This window comes from Equus quagga, chromosome 3 (genome assembly GCF_021613505.1).
Source record: "Equus quagga isolate Etosha38 chromosome 3, UCLA_HA_Equagga_1.0, whole genome shotgun sequence".
Lineage (NCBI taxonomy): Eukaryota > Metazoa > Chordata > Mammalia > Perissodactyla > Equidae > Equus > Equus quagga.
Window position 1 is genome coordinate 2,120,705 of NC_060269.1, and position 21,682 is coordinate 2,142,386.

At 35.9% G+C, this 21,682-nt stretch overlaps 1 protein-coding gene across 5 annotated transcripts in view; it reads right to left on the reverse strand.

Annotated features, from left to right (window-relative positions):
* The window catches only part of TBCK (TBC1 domain containing kinase), a 196,148-nt gene that overhangs the window by 120,080 nt on the left and 54,386 nt on the right, over window positions 1-21,682 (reverse strand). For all 5 annotated transcript variants that reach the window (XM_046656525.1, XM_046656526.1, XM_046656521.1 and 2 more), the window contains 12 exons: window positions 18,495-18,636; window positions 13,923-13,983; window positions 12,722-12,783; window positions 12,406-12,467; window positions 11,323-11,471; window positions 10,008-10,146; window positions 8,095-8,194; window positions 5,085-5,134; window positions 4,523-4,652; window positions 3,441-3,539; window positions 1,769-1,831; window positions 935-1,061 (listed from right to left, as the gene is read on the reverse strand). In XM_046656525.1, the coding sequence (XP_046512481.1) occupies window positions 935-1,061; window positions 1,769-1,831; window positions 3,441-3,539; window positions 4,523-4,652; window positions 5,085-5,134; window positions 8,095-8,194; window positions 10,008-10,146; window positions 11,323-11,471; window positions 12,406-12,467; window positions 12,722-12,783; window positions 13,923-13,983; window positions 18,495-18,636 (1,184 nt within the window). The remainder of the gene's footprint in view (window positions 1-934; window positions 1,062-1,768; window positions 1,832-3,440; window positions 3,540-4,522; window positions 4,653-5,084; window positions 5,135-8,094; window positions 8,195-10,007; window positions 10,147-11,322; window positions 11,472-12,405; window positions 12,468-12,721; window positions 12,784-13,922; window positions 13,984-18,494; window positions 18,637-21,682) is intronic.

Below are 21,682 nucleotides of genomic sequence, written 5' to 3' on the forward strand. Positions count from 1 at the left end.
CCAGGCAGGCTTCCTCATCTCCGAGCCTAACTGTGGGACCTGGGCAACCGCTCCACATCTCCAGGCAGGCTTCCTTGTCTGGGCGATGGGGATTTGTCTTACATGTTTCTCAGGGACAATGAAAGAAAATCTTCTAAAAATTGTAAAGTACAAATATATGACACACTCCCTTTATTGATAATGCTATTTATATGTTCTCATGTTGAACGAATGTACATAAACCTACCTATAATTTTTAGGAAAATATAGAACTCTTTTTTAAAAAGACAGAGCTACTAGGAAAAATAATGCTTCATTTTAAGTTTGGCTAGAAACAGAGAATTGAAATATAAAAACTACTCTTCATAACAATGAATTCAAAAATAGGACTGGGTGGAATGGGTTTCTCATTCATGAATTTATCAATGACAAAAATAATTATGAGAAAACCTAGAAATCAAGGCTGTGGAGCATTAAAGATATTTAAAAAAGAGAGACAATAAATAAAATGAGTAATTTAAGGTGATATCCTATTCCCCCAACTCCTAATAACCATGATAAGCATATGTTGTGAATCACGAGATGTCAAGAATATCAACTAGCCCCAAATTATTTAAGGTATGAAATTATTTTATTATTTGCATGAGCATTGAAAAAATGTACCCACAAAGATTACAATAGCATGAAATATTCTTTCTACTTTCCTAACAATGTGATGGCAAGTTGTCTCATCGAATATCATATATTTAAATGATATCTACTAGGTATTTAGACAAAGTTAAAAAAAAAAGTTCTCATATAAACCTCTCAAAAAATGGATCATAGCTTTAGTATTGACTTTTTTCAAAGCCAAGGATATTTTGATTATTTTGTTTTAATTTTTAAAATTGTCAGTCATGTAACATGCTCCTAATACTTCAAAAAGAGTCCTAATAAATTAGGGAAACAAAGTTACCTTGCCAATACACGAGATCAGGATGGGACACCACCCAGGCTTTCAGTACACGTCTAAACTTTGCATGACCTTCTGGTGATGATAAGAGTTCATCATACTGATGACAACGAGGAATATCCACTTCAATCTGTAAAAAAAGCAAAATGATAAAATGGAAATGTAATAAAGTGATCTCCAATAAACTCCAAAATAAGGAAAAGCAGAGACTGAATTATGAATTTCAGAATAGGTCACCTACATAATCCTGGTGTCTGAAGTTTTTGAATTTTATATTAATCCTCTGGAAATACCAAAAAAGTTACATGTATACTTAAACAAGGAAAACAGACTATTTCTTTTGAAAAGGTATGTACTAATACATTTTTCAAAAAACTTCCTTTACAACCTGCTCTAAATAAAGGGCAAATTTTCAGATAAAAACTTGCAATTATTAGGCAAAGTTACTTGGCCTACACTCTTTTTTTTTTTGCTGAGCAAGATTCACCCTGAGCTAACATCTATGCCAATCTTCCTCTATTTTCTTTGAGTGTGTGGGCCACAGCACCGCATGGCTGCTAACAGGGCAGCATAGGTCTGTGCCCGGGAACTGAACCCGGGCCACTGAAGCAGAGCATACTGAACTAGGCCACTGGGGCTGGCCCCTGGCCTACACTCCTTTAAGCAACAGTTCTAGCTCACTAACTTGTGAGTGTAAGAGTTATGCTTAGTCTAATACCATACGCACATAAGGGCTGCTGAGTACTCATAAGGACAAGAAGAAAATTCCTCATGTCTTTCTAAAATTTAAAGATTTGGCAAATTGTCTTAGGTTGTTTAAGAAAATCTAAATCATACTTGTCTATCTGTAGGAATTGGAGTATCTTTATCAATTGCATCATACTTCGCATGAATAGCCCCCTGCAAAAAAAAAAGATATATAAATTATTAATTAGGCAAAATCTACTTCTTATAAACATCTATCTTTGAAAACAATTAGAGAGAGGCACATTCAAACCCAAAGTATACCTCTTAAGAAAAACTCTTCATCTTTGACAATCTGTGATGAGAGTCTGTGACAACTGGCAGACATATGAATTCTACAAACCAGAAGACAGAGGCATTGATCGAGTCACTCAGCTACCGAGTGTGCTTACTCAGCCTCCACAACACAACAGCCCTGCTCTCTATCCACTGCCATCTCATATGCCATAAGTTTCATGAAGAAATTTTTAAAAACTTGGGTGGGGTGGGGAGGGCGGTTATCCCACGAGAAATATTCCTGTTAAAGTTGGTAATGAAATAAAAAATAAAATGAAACTGTTTCAAGGAGTGGTACTTCAGCCCTAGGAGGCAGAAGTTAGGGATAAATTAAAGAGTGAAATGTCACGTACTTATGGAACCATTAAGGGACTAAATGGATCATTTACATTTTTCAGTTATACCATTACAGAAGGAATAATTGGACAAGCCATCTCAAATTTTGGTCATGTTCTATAGGACCAAGCATGGAACAATTCTTGTTACTCTGGTTTACTGTAATGGTAGAGAAAGGGCCAGGAATTTGGAGGCCAAACTCTGACATTACATGCTGTATCAACTTCTCTGGCACGTCTATTTAACAAGAGATTGGACAACCTGACCTCGGAAGTCCTCTTGAACTTTAGCACTATATGGTCTACAATTCTAACTATTAATGTATGGTGTGGAACAATAGGCATTCTTGTAAAGCAACCAATCAAACTTTATAGACTCTTATCAAGGTAATCAAGAACTCTTTCAACAGCAAGTTAAAAGGATTGAAAATAGTTGGGGGAATTAAAACACAAAAAATTGGTGGGGGAGATCCATAAGTTATCTGTAAGAGAATATATGACGGCAGGATGACAGAGAAATTGACAGGAAATGAAAAAATCTGGCAAGGATCTGGCCCGTTATCATGACTGCCATTACTGAAGTTCTCTGTTAGTATCGCAAGCCACCCTAATACCGCTGTGACTCCCCTCCTTCCCTCACTGCCACAGGTACGGTGCTGCAGAAGACAGAGCAGCTGTTTCTCTTGGCTGCACGGTTCTGGGGAGATGGACATGCCAAAAGGCACTAAAATTATGTTAATGATTTTTGACAAGGTTCAAATTGGAGTGGAAGATTTCTTCAAATTTAGACAGAACTCTTTATAAATAGGCAATTCTATCGTATTCCTAAATGAACAGACTTTATTAGCAGGACTAAACACTTATACATATATATTCTCAAAATATTCTGATTTTAAAATTAATAATCAAGATAACTTCTGTGAGTCTCATTAAACAATAAATAGAATAAATCTAACAAACCTTCAATTATATTTTTATATTCTACCTAGTCTATTCTTTTCCTCTATTCCTTTCACTTAAAATTGTCAAATATTCTTAATGCTCACATTTTACTAGATAATTTTCCAACGACTTGAAAAACATATATTCAGAAAGCATTTTCCTTCTTCTTTCTTAGCACTACTGACCAGCTGCTAACCTACTTTTTTTCTTACCTCAACTCCCAGAAGAGCAGCCCAGGTTAAACCCCTCATTAGAGGAGGAATGTCAACTCTTGCTTCTTTCCAGATCTGATTTTTTTTATATGGATACGCCTAGAGATGAAGAAAGATATGAAAATACCACACATTACCAAGTGCCACCTTTAGTCTAGACAGTTCTGACTACGCCAGTGATAAGGCTAAGGGTGACCTGCAACACAGTTCTGAGTATCTGAAATGACTTTGTCTGTGTATTAACACACATAAGTCAGCAGTGGAATGGTTCCTCATTCTCTGTAAACCTCGTACAATACAAAGAGAAGAGCTGATCCTACTGTTTTGAATCATTCTATTTTGTGCTCTGGGAGAATTACAAAGGAGTCACATGGAGAATAATATTACCCACCTCACATGGGTTAAATAATGTATGTAAAGCACTAAGTAAAATATCTAGTGATACACAAAGTATTCAAAAAAGTTATTATTACGGTTACTTCTATATCCTAGCATATACATTTGTCCTTTTACAAATTTTTTACTTTAGGAGCGATTTCTAGAAGAGAATCATTAGGACAAAGGGTACGGATGCTGTTAAAGTTCTTGATATATACTTTCAAAGAGCTTTACAGAATGTTTCAATCAATTTATACTTATTCCAAAAGAATGACTGTTCCAATCTCAATACACCTTTGCTCACTTTGCTAATTAGTATGCAAAAAAGCCTATTTTAATTTTTTATTCATTCCTAGTGTGGATAAATACTTTGAATAGCTTTACTGACTAGTAACTCTATTATGTTCTTTATCCGTTTCTCTGTTTCAATAACAGTGATTTTCTTGTTGATTTTCAGGTATTCTTTAAATATCAAGGATATTAATTCTTTTGTCTAACATGATTATGCATGGATTCCTCCATCCTGTTTTTACCTTTTAATTTTATTTACTATGAACATGTATCATTTTTACATTAACGTTAATTAGAAAAGATAGGTCATAAGAATTAGTGTTCTCATGACATCAAGATTCCATAAGAATTACCAATGAAATAAAAAACAAGGATTGTACATGGGCTCCTATAACACACTTTAGAATCCCTACCTTTAGCAGCCTGTCAAAGAGAACAATTCTGTGAAGTTGGTACTCTGTGTCCCTCTCTCGGATGATTAAAGGGAGAGTGGCAGCTGCAGACAACTCATTATTGCTGTTTGAATGAGGCAAGTTAGACTGGCTATAAATGAGAAACAAAAGCATAAACATTGACAAAAGGGATAAAATTTTAAAAAAACAAAACACTATATTTTTTTTTTTTGAGGAAGATTAGCCCTGAGCTAACATCTGCCAATCCTCCTCTTTTTGCTGAGGAAGACTGGCCCTGAGTTAACATCCGTGCCCATCTTCCTCTATTTTATATGTGGGATGCCTACCACAGCATGGCGTGCCAAGCTGTGCCATGTCCACACCCAGGATTCAAACCAGCGAACCCTGGGCCACCAAAGTGGAATGTCCGCACTTAACTGCTGCGCCACCGGGCCAGCCCCAAAACACTATATTTTTGTATTCTATGTAGGAAACTCTTTTCAAAGAAAATGTACAAGCTTTTTACCAACCTGATATAAACAGAAAAGAAAAATCAGTGTAAAAGGAGATTATATATACTCACTCATCTTCAAGTAACGGGTAAAATGCTTCTCCACCAACATCTTTTAATCTCTGGTAAATTTAAAGAGAAAATATTTGTCATATTTATGATCTGAGACAGCAACACTGATCTGTATTTAAAAGGAAAAATAACGTAAAAATCTTGAATTTATAAAGATACCAAGAAAAGTATAAAATAGAAACTAAAGTTCATTCTTATCATAAACATGTAAATATACCATGCCTCCTGTGATTAAGTTTAGCTGTGAAGAATAGTTTTTTGATTTTTTTTTTTTACCTCCAACTGTGCCTCATAAATGTGAGACACCTATTATGATAGTTTTCCAAACTCAATTCAGAATTACTAAAACTAATATGAAATTTAATAAATGGCTATTTTTAAATTATATGAAGATTACTTTAAAAGGTACTTTTTAATCCACATCCCTTAATTTAAAGCTCAAGTCAGATTTATTTTTGTTTTGACATTAATAAAAACTAAGATATAAGGAAGGTGCTAATAAAAAGGGTTTAAAAGAATCTCCACATCACACTCTGAACATGCATGATTTAAACAGCTGATAAATCAACTGACACAATTCAAGTCTCTTAATTATCTTTTTCACAAAGTCATTATAAAAAATGTTGCTCCAAATAATGACATTGCCAGGATTATAGGTATTCTTCAAAGACGTAAGAAGGCAGGCAGCAGTAAAGTGGAATCTTAGGCACGTGCTGAGCAGAGTGAGTAAGTTAATGCCGTCCTGCCTGCGCTCTGCCCTTCGGGCCAGCCTGCAAGCTGCAGACGGAGCACCTGCCCCGGGAACGACACAGGAGCTCGAGCTGTGTGCAGCCAGCACTGATCTCCTGCGGATTGCAGTCATCGTGCACTGAGCCCTCTGAGCTACTCCTGGAACTTTTAAAGGCGAAAGAAAAATCTACCCAACACTGAGAATCTGGCAAGCACTGGATTTATGCCTGGCTTTTCTCTAAAGTTTGACATGCCATGCATTTATCCCATTTTGCCTTTAATCTTTTAGGTATTCCTTTCATGGGTTAAAATTCTAAGTAGAAAAATAAGATTTTCCCAAATTTTACTGCATTATTAATATACACATTTTTTAAAGTTTGGGTTTTACTGTCTTAAAAGTCATAAATATTCTAAGCATCTTTTCTGTTTTTTCCAGTTAAAAACAGACAAGAAAAGACTAAAAAAGTAAGCAAAATGCAGTGACGTGGGACTGAACGCTGCCTTAGGGACAAGGGAGGTGAGCGAGCATTGACGGACACTGATCACTGCCCTTAGGATGGCAGCGCACGGAGGGACAAGGGAGGTGAGCGAGCACTGAAGGACACTGATAACCACCCTTAGGATTGCAGCTCACAGAGGGACAAGGGAGGTGAGCGAGCATTGACAGACACTGATCACTGCCCTTAGGATGGCAGTGCACAGAGGGACGAGGGCTTGGCACCTATCAACAGGCAGCCAGGCTGGAGGAGAACCTGCCATCCCAGGAAAAGAAAAAACTGTGTGTGTGTTAGCGGGGTTATCCAACTCCAGCCTCTCTAGTCTTTGATGTGGGGAAGAGCAATACCCAGTTCCAGCTCCCTCCAGCCTTCCTGTCGTACCTGAAGAGGGAGAGAGGGAGAGAGGGAGGGAGGCTGGGAAGCTGGGAAGCAGTGGGAGGGTCACAGCCCAGAGACAGGCTCACCAGCAGGCTGAGACCTACTCATGGGATTACAGAACACATCCCGGTCCCTGTGTCAGCAGAGCTCCTGGATAGTAACAGCAGATTCCAGCTGAAAGAGGTGCGGCCTCAGACCCTATTTAGAAAAGAGTATCTAAGAAACCCAAAGATAACAGGGGACACAAGATCAAGGAAATTTTTGCCTCTGACAGAAAAGCTACACAAATAGTAAACAGCCAGATAAACATGACATCTTGCACCAAAGGCCTATTTATCACAGTTCCTTTAATGGCTACATCATGTCAAGTTTTCCACAAGAAATTGCAAGGCATGCTAAAATATGAAAAAGACACTCTGAAGAGACAGAGCAAGCTTCAGAACCATGCTCAGATATGGCAGAGATTTTGGAATTCAGACCAGGAATCTAATATAGCTATGACTAATATGCTAAGGGTTCTCAGGGAAAAAGTGGACAACATGTAAGAACAGGTGGGTAATATCAGCAGAGATGAAAATTCTAAGATAGAAACAAAAGATGTAACCTATGTGTAACAGAAATACCAGAAGGAGGAGAGAGAAAGGAATAGAAGAAACATTTGAAGTAATACGAATAAATAATAATAAGTAATAATAAGCAATAAGAATAAAAATTAGAAATTTTCAAAGTTAAACAGACACCAAATGACAAAGATCCAGGCAGTTCAGAGAACATCAAACAGGATAAATATCAAAAAAAATCTACACCTGGGCATATCATATTCATTAAGAGACATCATCAAAAAGTTAAAGGAAAAGTCACAGACTAGAAGATATATGCACCACAAACAGCCAACAAAGACTCCATATCTGGAATACATTTTTAAAAGTCCTCAAATCAATAAAAAAAAATCACTCAATAGAAAAATTGGAAAAAGATATCAACTAGTAATATATAGAAGAGCTAAGTAAGCTGCCAGAAAATAAGACTCATAATTGCCCTATGATCAGGGAATTAAAAACTAGTATTATAGTAAAATACCATCCCACACCTTTCAGAGCAATAATTTTTTAAAAAATTTGACAATACCATGTGTTATCAAGCATGTGGAGAAATGAGAACCCTTATCCAATAAGGGAGAAAGACAAACTGATAACACCGTTTTTCTGAATGACCAGACAACATATGCTAAAGCTGAAGATGTACAGATCCTATTTCCCAACAATGCCACTCCTGGGCACGTACCTTAAAGAAACTCTCACATATTTTATAAGATCAGGGAGGAATTCAAGGCTTCATGTGTACCTGTAAGGTTTTATTAAAAAAAACAAAGATCTGAAGCAAATTTGCCCAAATACCATTCTTACATTTCTTAGCTGGCATAATGACAATGTCACAGTGGTGTCATCTAATAATGAGCTTCTATCTCGACCTTGTCCAAAGCTTTCACCATCTTCAAAGAGAAAACTGAAAAGAGATTAAAAAAAATTACTTTAATAAGCACACAAAGTCCAATTGTTTCTTCTAGAAAAAACAATTTAGAATAAATCATCAATTTCTTCATCAAAGAAAGAAATTTTAGACTGAATGGGTTAATAAAAAAAAAATGTAACTGCTGGTTGAAATTTCACCAAACAATTCTCATTTTCAAATATATGGTGAGTGATTAAGAACACAGTATATAAATATCAAGCATTGTAGGAACACAAAAGCACGGTTTACACTCTTTGTTCATGCAGGTCCAATCCTAACATTACTCTCCTGACACTATGTAAATGTGCTCCTGAGGAAGTTTCTATGTGTGGGAATGATAAAGGGAAGAAGAAAGAAAATCATGATGGTAACTTCTCAGGAGAAAGAATACTGAATGACAGATGTATGAAATTTGTTTAGAATTTGAGACAATTACTTTTGAGAATTTATATATTCTTCAAACCATTTATTCTTGCTCTTTCATCATCTTATTTCCTGATTTTCTACTTAATCCAACATGTGAGCAGGATAATTAAAGTTAATGTTTAAAAATCAGTTTAGGGGCCAGCCCTGTGGCTGAGTGGTTAAGTTTGTGGGCTCCACTTCGGCGGCCCAGGGTTTTGCCGGTTCGAATCCCGGAAACGGACGTGGCACCACTCATCAGACCATGCTGAGGCGGCATCCCACATGCCACAACTAGAAGGACCGACAATGAAAAATACACAACTATGTGCTGGGAGGCTTTGGGGAGAAAAAGGAAAAATAAAATCTTAAAAAAAATCAGTTTAAGACGAGAAATAGCAGAGAACCAGTGGTCTATTAAATAATTAACCTAAAAAATTAACATGTGGGGAAAAAAAGATCAGCAGATGATTTCTATGGTTACCTACAATGATCAAATCTAGTCCTAAATCTAAAATTAACATTTAACACCCTGGTGGAAACTCAAGAGATCCAGGCTCAAACCCTTGTGAGTAAACAGGAAGAGCAATGGAACAGGGACCACTCTGGTCACCAGGGTTGTACTGTTAGTTAACTTCCAGGCTCATTTATCAGATGGTCTCCAAGATGTCAGGCAGTTCTGCAGATTTTTCTCAACAGTGACTTAGGACTGAGATGACCTCTAGGACAGGCAATGAGGGCACAGAGTACACTGACAATTACAAATATAATTGGAGTAGAAAATAGTACTTCATAATAGGCACACTAGTCTAGTTTATTAACCTCTTGAATATTGCTGTTCTGACTGGTGCACTTTTCATTTACTGAACATAAATTGTTGCAAGATGTTCCATAACGATAACTTTACTTCAAATAGGACATAAAGCAAATTACTTATTAAAAATAATAAAAATATTGGGACCAGCCCCATGGCATAGTGGTTGGGTCTGGCGCACTCCGTTTTGGTGGCCCAGGTTCACAGGTTTGGATTTTGGGCGAGGACATGCACCATTTGTCAAGCCATGTCATGGTGGCGTCCCACATATAAAACAGAGGAAGACTGGCAGAGATGTTAGCTCAGGGACAATCTTCCTGAAGAAAAAGAGGAGGAAGAGTAGCAACAGATGTTAGCTCAGAGCGAATATTCCACACACGCGTGCGCACACACACACACACACACACTAAATAATAATAAAACTATTGATGGGAATTCTGCAATTAGAAACTCCACACAAGAAAACAAGGTATTAACTTTCAATGGCTTTCATAATCATTTACTGGGAATGTCTACCAAAAGACCAAAACAAATTTAAAAAAATATTAATTCTAGGTTTTTTCATTTCCAAGAGAAGTTTTCTTTCCTTACTTGGGGAGTGTGCAGACAGGCGGCTTGGATCGAATGATCTCCTTGTTGACCAGCTCTTTCTCCAAGTCACCTCCAGCTAAACACCAAAGGTAATACACTTCTTCAATAGATCTTTCTGCCAGGTAATCACTGTTTATGTCTATTAATGGAAAATTTAAAAGATCGTAGCTATCACACTTTGTTTTTATTAAAAGACAATAGGCAACAATAGCTGACATTCTGAAAAAGTAAATACTGAATAACTTAGTAAGATTCCTTTTAGAATATTCATACTATTAAGTGCACAGAAGATGAAATGTAGATATACTACTGGATATACAGTTTCTTTGCGAAAAAGTGGCATTTTTACCCTCTATATCAGAGACACATGGGATATATATTCCACGTATGTATCAGATATACTGGGCTCTGTGGGAAAGGAACAAGGGCAGATAACTACTTGGGTAGGCAACCAGCACAAACTGTCCATCCTTCACGCCTTGAGGCAACTGCTGCCTCTTCTGAGAAGCCTTCCTTGATGGCTCATGCAGGTTAGGCTTCCACTGTGCAATGTTCACATGGGCATTCGTTCATCATAGTAATTGTGTGACTGAATGTCTGTCTGCCTCCCCATGAATGTCACCTGAAGATACAGTGTGTGGAACATAGTAGGACCTCAATAAATACTTGACTGAGTGAACATTTAGTAAATATTTCCTGCCATTACTTAGGTCATGATAACTTTTCAGTGTAAGAGTAACTCCCTGGTGTCACTAAAACACACATTCTGAGAGTCATAATCTTCACAGAGGAATGGCAAGAGAAAAGGTGACATTCTCTTACAAACATGGAATATAATGGTATGGCCTTCCTACCAAAAATATGATTTTTTGTTTTTTGAGGAAGATTGGCCCTGAACTAATATCCATGCCCATCTTCCTCTATTTTATAGGTCATGTATAATAAACTACATGGAATATGATATATAAGTGTTGATATACAGGAAACTCCACTGGAAATTAGAAGACATGATTTTAGCATTAAGATTTGAGATGAAAATAGGACTCTGGTTTTCATAGTAATTATTTTTTCTTGGTGCCACTTTTTCTCTTTGATTCTTAAAGTTCTTGCTCCAAAGTAATTTAAATTTAAAGCATTAAAATGTTAGCTTAGTTATATTTTAAGCACCAGAATTCTCTCTTAATTTCCAGATAAGCATCCATGAAGTTTCACTAATGTAATATATATACTGTTAAATTCAAAACTGAAACTAGGATAAGGCTATTTCCTTTAGAAACAGGGCTTCTGTTACTGTCTATGTCTTATCTATTATTACCTTGACACAGCTGACTGATATCCTCAGGCAGAGTTAAATCAGCACATCTCAGAGAAGATGAAAACAGACTGGCAGGTTTGGTAAAGGGGGTGTATGAAGGTGAAACTTCACTGAACACCTTGTCCTGCATTAATTCACTTGGGGTTGGCCTTGAGAAACACATTGAAAATACAGAGCACAAATGAAAGTCATTCATGACACACACTCAAGGGGATAGTTAAAAGTCTTAAATACCTCATTAGCACAGAAAATAATAAAGCTTTCCTTAGCAGAGTCTCGATGGACACCTTTATATAAAAATCAACTGACTGTAAGTAAATGCTGAATTTCTTACCTTTGTTGTGCTTTTTGCTCCTTATGATCTATCAAAGATTATCATATATGAGTGTCTCTTTTAGTTTTAGCTTGAGTCCCATGTACCTGCTTTACTGAATATCTTAATTAAATATTAACATTGTAAACTAATAATTCCTTTTGGATTTATTTCTTCCTACCATCTTATTTTAATATAGCATATTTACTCAAAACTATGCTTCTAACATCCATTCCACTTTTCCTAACAAATCTTGATAAAGACGTTTTTCTAAAGACAAATTAGAATACATTATTTTCAAATATTATACACTTAAGGAGTTGGGTACAACTGTGTGGCTAACAATGACATCATCAAATGAAAATAAATAATAAAATTTCTAATAAATCCTTTCATATTATCAACATTTACTAGCTTATCTCATCATTTATCCAAGTTCTTTGCTATAACACATATTGCCAATAGGCTTTTGGTTTTCATTTCTCTTACATCATTTGTGTCCAGGAATATCTACATCCCATAATTTAGCTGATTTTCTAATTAGAGACTAAGAAATGAACTATGTTCTTTTGGAATATGCCAGTTTTAATTATTTTTCTTTGGTTATTAACGTACAGTAAAGCCACACCTAAAAGTTACAATACTAATGTCAATTATGTATTACTATATATGTAAACATTCTTATTTAATCCATTAGTGTTATAAGAAAAAAAATCAACTACTTATATATGAAAGATCTCAGGTAATCCCAAGCCCTTAATAATATCAACCTGTTGGAAGGGTGAAAGGTGAGGCACCTCTTCAAAAGACCCATCACATTTTCAGGAAGCTCCTGGTAAACGAAGAGAGGAAAGAATTGTTTAAAATGACCCATTTAAAAATATATTTTACTCAAATGTTTGCTACTCCAGGATGTTTTGATTTTTTTAAAGACGTCTTTATTTGGACTTTATACGAATTTATATTAGTTTGTCGCTCTGTGAAAAAGCAAATATCTACACAGAAATAAACAGCTTTAAAACAGCTTGCTATTGGATCCCAAGTATGCAAAACAAACACATTTTCAATAACAGATTAATGACAAACCTTTACAACGTCCAGACAACCGTGCTCTTCAGCCAGAACTATTACAGTGTCATCCACGCAGTCTGTAAAACAGAAACACTGTATGCATTAATGGTGCTTTTCCAATCTAACTAACTAGGAACTGAACTCTGTTTTTATTTAAAGTATTTTTAACATTGTGTAATGCAGTTTTGGAACTTGGAATATTAAAAAGCTTGTGACTTTGTTACCTCTCCTTACATATTTTGATAAAAATAAAGGCTTCAAACACTAAACATTAATTGAATCGCATATACTGAAAGACAGCAGCTTAAATAGTGAGATAAAGCGTGATTCAAAGAGCTAAAGATTCTCTCCCATATACAAACACATTACTCTTTAGAAAGCCTTTTTTTCCATGATTCTAAGACTAATTTATTTTTATTATGTACAATTTGAAGAATGTACACACAATACTCTGGAGAGTTAAAGTGTACATTTAGTGTGTAGACCACATTTAGAAATCTCCAAGACTCCTTAATAGCTATATTATCACTCTTTGAAATTAAATGTGGTAAATATGGTAAAATTTTACACAATTCTATTTATAATTCATTATTATTTAACATTTATTAATGCTGTTCTGTACATATCCTTATTTGTAAAACCTATTAAACCTGGACACCAATCTCTCTTTTACACAAAGTACTCTATCACTGTTTTTCTCTCCTTTTTTTACCACACATGCTTAATTTATTCCACTCTAAAGTAGTTTACAAAAATTTTTATAAATTTAAACTACAAATTTTTGGATGTAAGATCCATGTAAAATATATGAGCTTGTTATAAGGGAAAATAAACATTCTTCTTCAGTCATCATTCACACAATTCATCAAACAGAAAGCTCAAAAGTGAAGATACACTGACCGAAGGAAAACTGCTACAGAGCAGTACAATCTTATATTCTCATATTTTGATTTCACAAGTTAGCTTAGCTTACTTGGCTAGCTCGTGAAGCTAAGATTATATCCATCCATGTTATAAATCCTTAGTGATTAAGGAAAGCTCTACCATAATATTTCAGAAGGCACTTCTTAAGCTGTCCTATTAATACTTAGAAAATTGAAGAAGGGATATTTCAGAGTATGCACTATTTTAGAACACATCCTTAATGTGTATGATTACTAACAGTCATTAAAGGTTATATTTATAGTTGAAGAATAATCAACGGCAAGACACTTACCCAATGTAAGCAAAAATTTTAGTCTTTCAGAAATATCCAAGCTCTGAAATAACTTTCTTCCCTAAATAAAATGGGAAAAGAAATTCTTGTTAACATTTACATCTTTTTTCCAGGGAGGCCTTTTTTTTTTTTTCAGAGATAAAAATGATTCTATAAGGTACCTCTACTTCTCTTCAGAGGTTTTATCAGATTTTAAAGTTAGCTCCACTGGGGACACATCATTTTAAAAAATGCTGCATAATATTTAACATTTCATGTATCTAAGGATCATTACATTCTAGTTTGATCTCAAGCATTCCTCACTTTTGAGACCCACATATACCTGGTTCTCTAGAGGGATTCCAGACCACCAGTAGTCTTATTGATTAAGAGACCAAGACAGCTCCTGGGAAAGATTCATATTACCCTCTCATTTGTCCATCTAATTCTACTCATATACCATGATATAGGCAGTCTGCGGTCTCCTTTAACAGACATTCCACAACACTCCTTCCTCCTCCCACAACACCTTAGATAACCATCCTTTGTGCTCCCATAGCAGCTGGTATATTTCTTTATTTTAAGACACATATATTATAGTTTCCTTATTAGTTGGCTTCAGGAGGCTCCTTGGAATGGAGTCCGGAATCAAACACTTATAACTTCAATGATTATGTGTTGAGTAACTCTTGTGAGCCAAGCTGGACTTTCCACCACCAGTTATACAAATTGGGCAAATTATTTAACCACCTGAAGTCTCATGTTTTTCATTTATAAATTTGGAACATTAACTGTACATGCCACACAGGTTGCAGTGAGGGTTATGTATAGTGTATAAAAAAGAGCTTAGCATTTTGTACCTAGAAATGTTTAATAAATGTTGGCTATTATTATGTTTCTCTCATTTTAAACAAATTAAACTTATATGACCCTTTAAACAGACTTAGAAGGAGAAAGCTTAAGAAGATAGCCAGTTTTTATGTAGAGAAAAAGACACTCTGATTTTTTTTTAAATAAAGAGAGAGGAAAAACTTTTTTAAAGACTTAGGAAATTAGAACTACAGGTGGAGAGATCATTGGAAAAAGCTGCCGTTCCTCTCTCCTCTCAATCTCTTACATTATCATATTAATCTTCTAAAAATGCAGGTTTGATTTCATCAATATCTTCAAAACTCTAAATGGCCCCCCATACCTTACATAACTAAATATAAACTTCTCAGTTTAGCATTCCAAGTCTCCTAGGATGTGGATCCAAAATATCTGTTCCATCTAAATGCTTACTATTCATCATCCTGTGATGAAAACACACACACGAAGCAGTTAACTTTGATTACAGGGAACACACACTGCCTATTCAGGCCTACAGACTTGGACTCATGTTATTTCCCCACCAGCAATTTTTTCTTTGTGTCTATCAAAATTCTATATACACTTTTTTTCACTCTCACTCCTGAATGTTAACTTTGTAAGTTGAAGAATTCAAAATTCAACATTACTTTCTCTCAGCACTTTGATGGCATTGTCCCGCTGTTTTCTTGCATCCATACTGCTAAGAAGTTTAATAGCAATCTAATTCTCATTCTTTGTAGGTAGTATGTCTTTCCTCTCTGGCATGTTTTAAGATTTTCTCATTGACAGTGACAAACACGTCAGAGCTTAGTAAAGGGAGCTTAGTGTGTTGGTTAAGAGTATATGTAGCTTTGGCTGCAGACTGATGGGTACAAGTCTGCTCAACTAGCTACTACTATGTAACTAGGACAGGTTGCTTAACCTCTCTGTACCTTGACTGCCTAATCTGTAAAGTACAGATAATAACTAGATAAACTTTATAATGCTGCTGTATTGTTTGAGATAATAAATGTAAAGAGATTAGAACAATACCTGGCTCTTGAAAAGTGCTCAATGAATGTTACCCATTATTTCATTTTCGGTTTTAGTGTAAGACTTCTAGGTACTTGTTGCTATTTGTATGTTGTGATTTATTTCACTTGCCTTGCAAGGTAATTGGTGGGTTCTTTCAAACTGAGGCCTTTCCTCTCTACTTCTGATACTACTAGAAGACAGACATTAGAACGTCTGGCTCTATCTTCCCTGTCTTTTAAAATTTCTGTTATACTTTGAATCTCTTTATCTCTTTGTGACATATTCTGAGAGAATTACTCAGCTTCATCTTCTACATTCAGTGTGTCCAGTTTCCTATGATCCATCTATTTAGTCCTTTATTTTGATAATTACATATCTTTTTTCTTAAAACTCTTCACAGGTTCTTGCTCATTTCAGTAAATGTCCTTGATTTATAGTTTCTATAATTGTTTCATGAATGGAATTACTTCCTTTGTCTCTTGAAGAATACAAACACGTATTTTAAAGTCCTTTCAATGGTGTATATTCTTCTATTTGTTGGGTTTTTTTTTTTTATTGTAGAGGTCATCTTTAGATGTTTGGTGTTTCTTAGATATGTACTCCTCTTTTAATACAGAAATCTCCTGTCCATCTTTTGGACTATGGAAACTTCTGGGTGGCAGAGTGGCTGTACTGACTTTCCGGTGATATGGCAAGAGTTTCCTAGCAAAATGGTTTTGGCACACCTTCTCAACTATTTCCTTGGAATTTCTAGTGTACCCAAAATTCCCTCTTTTAGTTGGTGTGTTATTAATTTACATCTTAATATTTTATATTAAATCTAAAGGTTGGATGAGGTAGAGGAAGATTTACGCTTATATTCAATAAGCCATCCTAAAACTAGTCTGTCTAAACTTTGAGTACCACTTAAAATGTCATGAAGCCCCAATGATGGAATATTTCATTTCTTGGAATTCACATAGCTCCCTGTGTTTATCTTCAAAGTTTATGGATTTTAATTAAATTACAAACTCTGACAATGCGTCTTAACCACAGTTTATTCCTTGTTGCATTTGTCATGCTATACACACAGCAAATACTCATCAACATTTGCTGAATTGAATTACTCATGTAAGACATACACAAGATCATCAGTGAAAAGTTTAGATATAGGTGATAGTAATAAAAAGGAAAAGCTATATACTTCACACTTATGCTTATGTATACTTTACATTTGCATTGCAATAAGATTTCTCATTTAGGCTATGATTTTAAACAAAAATGAGATTTATTATCATTTCACACTAATGAAAAGTAGGATGATCTAGACAAAAGATAGCAAAGAATCAGAAAATTTGGCATTTTCCCTTAGAAAAAGCAGTGCCAATATGTAAGTTATGATGTTATTATGAATATTTTAATATCAATAATAAAAGCTAACATTTATGAACTGTTCACTATGCAATACCCTGTACTAAGTACTTAATATACATTATTTCATTTAATTTTTCCAGCAACTTCACAATATAGATTTATAGAAGTGGAGCCAAAGCCTGGAAAAGTTAGGTTAGTTACCCTAAGTCATACAACTATACTGTGCAGCATTAGAATTCAAATCCAGTTCTCTCTGACTATAGAAGCTTGTCTCATAACTATCATGCTTTAGCACCTCTGCTGTTGAATTAGTTCTTAACTACACAAAAAGAAGAAAATGTCAACTTAATTCTTAGATATGGTAAAAATCAACGAGCTAATGGTTTCAAGATTGACAGATTGTTATTTGTCTCCAAACTCATTCTCATCTTGGACATGACAAACTGTTAGTTGTCCCTCCAAATCCATTCTGATCTTCTTTCTCAATATTCAGGTGTCCAGCTAAAGACTACATTTCTCAGTTTCCCTTGTACCTATATGTGGCCACATGAGTAAATTGTAACTAGTCAAAAGTACAGAGTTGATATTTGCAAGCTTTAGCTCATCTTCTTAAAGACACTTACATGAACTCACCCCTCTCCTTTGCCATGGCTAAAATGGTGACAAACACAGCAACTCTGGAAACCATACGTTGGGAATGGTGGAGCTATCCTGGATAGCCTAGGTCTCTGCATGACATGGTGGAACAGAGCCCACCCTACCCTCTCTGGACTGTGACACGAGGGAGAGCAACATCCATGTTATTTCGGCACTGCATTTTTAATTCCTTTGTTCCTAAAAGCAGCTTAGTCTTTACGCTAATAAATATAGGGGATATCTGGGGAAGGTCTCGTAAAAAGCCAGTTCAACTACACAGTGAGTCTTATAGGAAACATAAGAGAACAGGAGAGGAGAAGGCATTTAAGGAAGAAAGCATACCACAGAAGGGAGAGAGAGCATGAACATACCAAAGAGTATAAGCAGTTTCAGTGTAAACATTTCTAAAAATGTTTAATCTTTTACACTTAGTACAGTATAAATTTGTTATGCTTAATAAAAGTGTAAGCATTTCTAGAGACACCAAAACAATATTTACACTTAGTAAATTTACATTTACACTTACTAAAAGTGTAAACATTTCTAGAGATACCAAGTTATTATGCAAATAGTCAAACAGAATTTTTTTGAAAGTCAGATTGAGATTTAAGCCTTTTCTCCTCATATCTAGTTATTTTGCAAAACAAAAACATATTATTAATAAATAGCTTTCCTATCCCAAAATATTATTCTAATAAACACACAATTCTTTTTATTAGTTTAATATTTCTTTATACATACCATGCAAAGCTCAAATAAAATGATTCCAAGAGACCATACATCTGATTTAGGGCCAGAAGGCAACGGTTTTCCATTTGGCACATGATCAGTCGTTTTGGAAATCCCTTGTGCAATTACCTCAGGCGCCAAGTACGACGGATACCTATAACATGTTAAAAACGAATAATCACTATGAACGACAAAGGGGAAAGAAGCAGTAGTGCATTTTTACTGTCAGTATGGTAAGCTCTATGTAAAAGTGTGATTAAATTAATGCCTCCTGCTGGGAAGCCTTCTAACTGATCACCGCAACACAGGCCTTGACATCCAGGAATCACAAGCGAGCCTCCAAGTCGCAGCGATTCTGAGACGACCACATCTCTCCGCGGCACGAGCCCCGCTCTCTGCTTTCCTCTGTGTTCTACACACTGCCTCAGTGCAGACTTCTAGGTTTGCAGGGGTTTTTCCTTCCTCCTTACTACCTGTCTTCTCTTTACACTTAACTACTGTTTAAAGTACATTTTATCTTTGAAAACAGCACTTACTCTTTTGAGTAGAAGGAATGCCAAAATCTGTAAAAATACATAAATTGAAAAGTAAGACTCTCCCATCTCTGTACTCTGCATGTCACCCATACATATGATATATAGATAAGTGGGCCACCCGTTACCACTGCCCCACAGGGAGCAGGCTGCACAGCCTACTTTGTGCCCCTGCTCTCACTTAAATATATTTCAGAGATCATGCTATAAAAGTAAGTATAGATCTGCCTCATTCTTTCTGAAAACTGCCAATAATTTCACTGTATTGATGCACTTAATCTATTTTACAAGCTCTGAAGAAGGACATTTTGAAAGTTCCATTGTTTTGCTACCACAAACATGCTGAAATGAATACAACTCTTCCATTTCCCACAAACGTATGTACAAATGACAAACAAATTCCCAGACGTGGCACTGCAGGGTCACAAGGCATGTGCGCTTTAAGTTTTGACATATATCACCAGGCTGCCCTTTCAGCTTGTATCAGTTCATATTCTCATAAGGGTGCCTATTTCTCCTCACTTCCACCAACAGAACAAGTTTTTTTGAAAACTGTTTTAGTAAATATTGAGTAAATACAAAAGACTATTAAATATGAGTAATGTATAAATAAAGTGGCAACAAACACCCACGCACCCACCTAATGGTTTAAGTAAAGCGCATCAAATTAGCACTCAAGGTCTCTCTCTTCTCCCTAACTGCATCCCCCTGGTATTCCCCAAAAGGAACAGACAACTGCAATTTTTGTGTTTATAACTCCTGCATATTTCTTTATAGTTTTACCATATGTTTGATTCCCTAAAACGTATATTGTTTACTTAAGCATATTTCTGAACTTTCTATTACTGGAATTATGCCAACAGTATTCTTTTGTAATTTGCTTTTAAAATCAACATTATTTATTTGAAAGAGTCATCCACATCATTGCATGTAGTTTTCAGTCATTAATTTTTACTTCTATTTTATGAATATATCAAATTTATCAATCCTAATGTCAATGGGCATTTGTTTCCCGTTTTTATATATTATAGGCAATGTTGCTCATAAGACTATGTATGGTATGCATCTGAAGTTTCCCCAATCATAATCCTGGGACTGAATTTCTAGGCCACAGGACATGTGCACTTTCAACTTAATGGTATTAAGTTAAATGTTTTTTGAAAGAGGTTGTACCAATTTATACTCCCATCAGCAATGTATTACAGTTCCCATTGTTTACTTCTTCTCCAACACCTGTTGGACAACAGTAACAGACTTTCTAATGTTTGACAACCTGGCGAGTGAGACCTATCTATCACTGTGGTTTAATCTGCATTTCCTTGATAATTAAGGAGACTGAGGCATATTCTCATGCGTTTATTAGCCGCTTGGGTTTGCTACTGTGTGAAGTGCCTGTTCAAGTCTTTCGTCCGTCTCTCCAGTAAGTGGTTGTGCTGGAGTCCCCAAGCCCATTCCCGCATTTTGTGATTCACTGGAAGGACTCACGGGACTTAGCACATAGACGTATTCACAGCTGAGTTACACTGTGACAGAGCCAGGATGCACAGCTGGATCACAGGGAAAACGACACAGAAGGAATCTGGAGGAATCTACATGCAGGCTTCCTTATGCTTTCCCTCCTCTCAGAGGCCACACAGGACACTTCACCCAGCAACAAAAACATACTAACATGTATGCAAGGCTTCTGGCCAGGGAAGCTCAGTGTCCAAGGTTTTTATTAGGAACTGGTCATAAAGGCACCCTCTGCCTAGCACACACCAAAATTCAAGACCCCTAGAAGGAAAGCCAGCATTCAGCATAAACTGTACTCTGTACAAACAGGCAGAGTAAACCCATCTTATCAGTTAGGGAATGAGATCAAACACTTTTGAAATTCAAGTTCCCAGGTGCTAGCCAAGGACCAACGATCCAAGCAAGACTTAGTTCCTAAGCATAGCAATCTCATGCCTGCCACTTTATCCCTTTCCTTCACAGTGGTTGATATTTTAATTATTGGGGGGTTTTTGTGGTGAGGAAGACTGGCCCTGAGCTAACATCTGTTGACAAGCTTCCTCTTTTTGTTGAGGGAGACTGTTGCTGAGCTAACATCTGCGGGAATCTTCCTCTATTTTGTATGTGGGATGCCACCTCAGGATGGCTTGATGAGTGATATGTAGGTGCACACCCAGGATCTGAACCTGCGAACCCTGGGCCGCCGAAGAGGAGCATGTGAACTTAACCAGTGCGCCATCGGGCTGGCGCCTTTAATTACTGTTTTGAAAGAGTTCTTTATAATTCTGGATATGAATTCCTTTTTCAGTAATTATGACTTGAAATACTTTCTAGCACTTTGTGGCTTACTTTTTCATTTTCTTTATGGTATTTTCATTTCTTTATGGATTTATGAATGAGAAGTTCTTAATCTTTCAGTCAAATTAATTAATCTTTTCTCTTATACTTAGTGATTCTGTATCTTGTCAAAATGATCTGTTATTTTCTCAAAGTCTGATAGTTTAGCCTTTCATATTATGTTTCTTAGTCCACCTACAATCAATTTTTCATATGATGAAAGATAAAGGTACAAGCTTACCGACAGTCCTATGTGGATAATCAACTGAACTCTGTTTCATTTACTGAAAACCATATTTTCCCCCAACTAGTCTATAGTGCCAGCTCCCATCACAGATC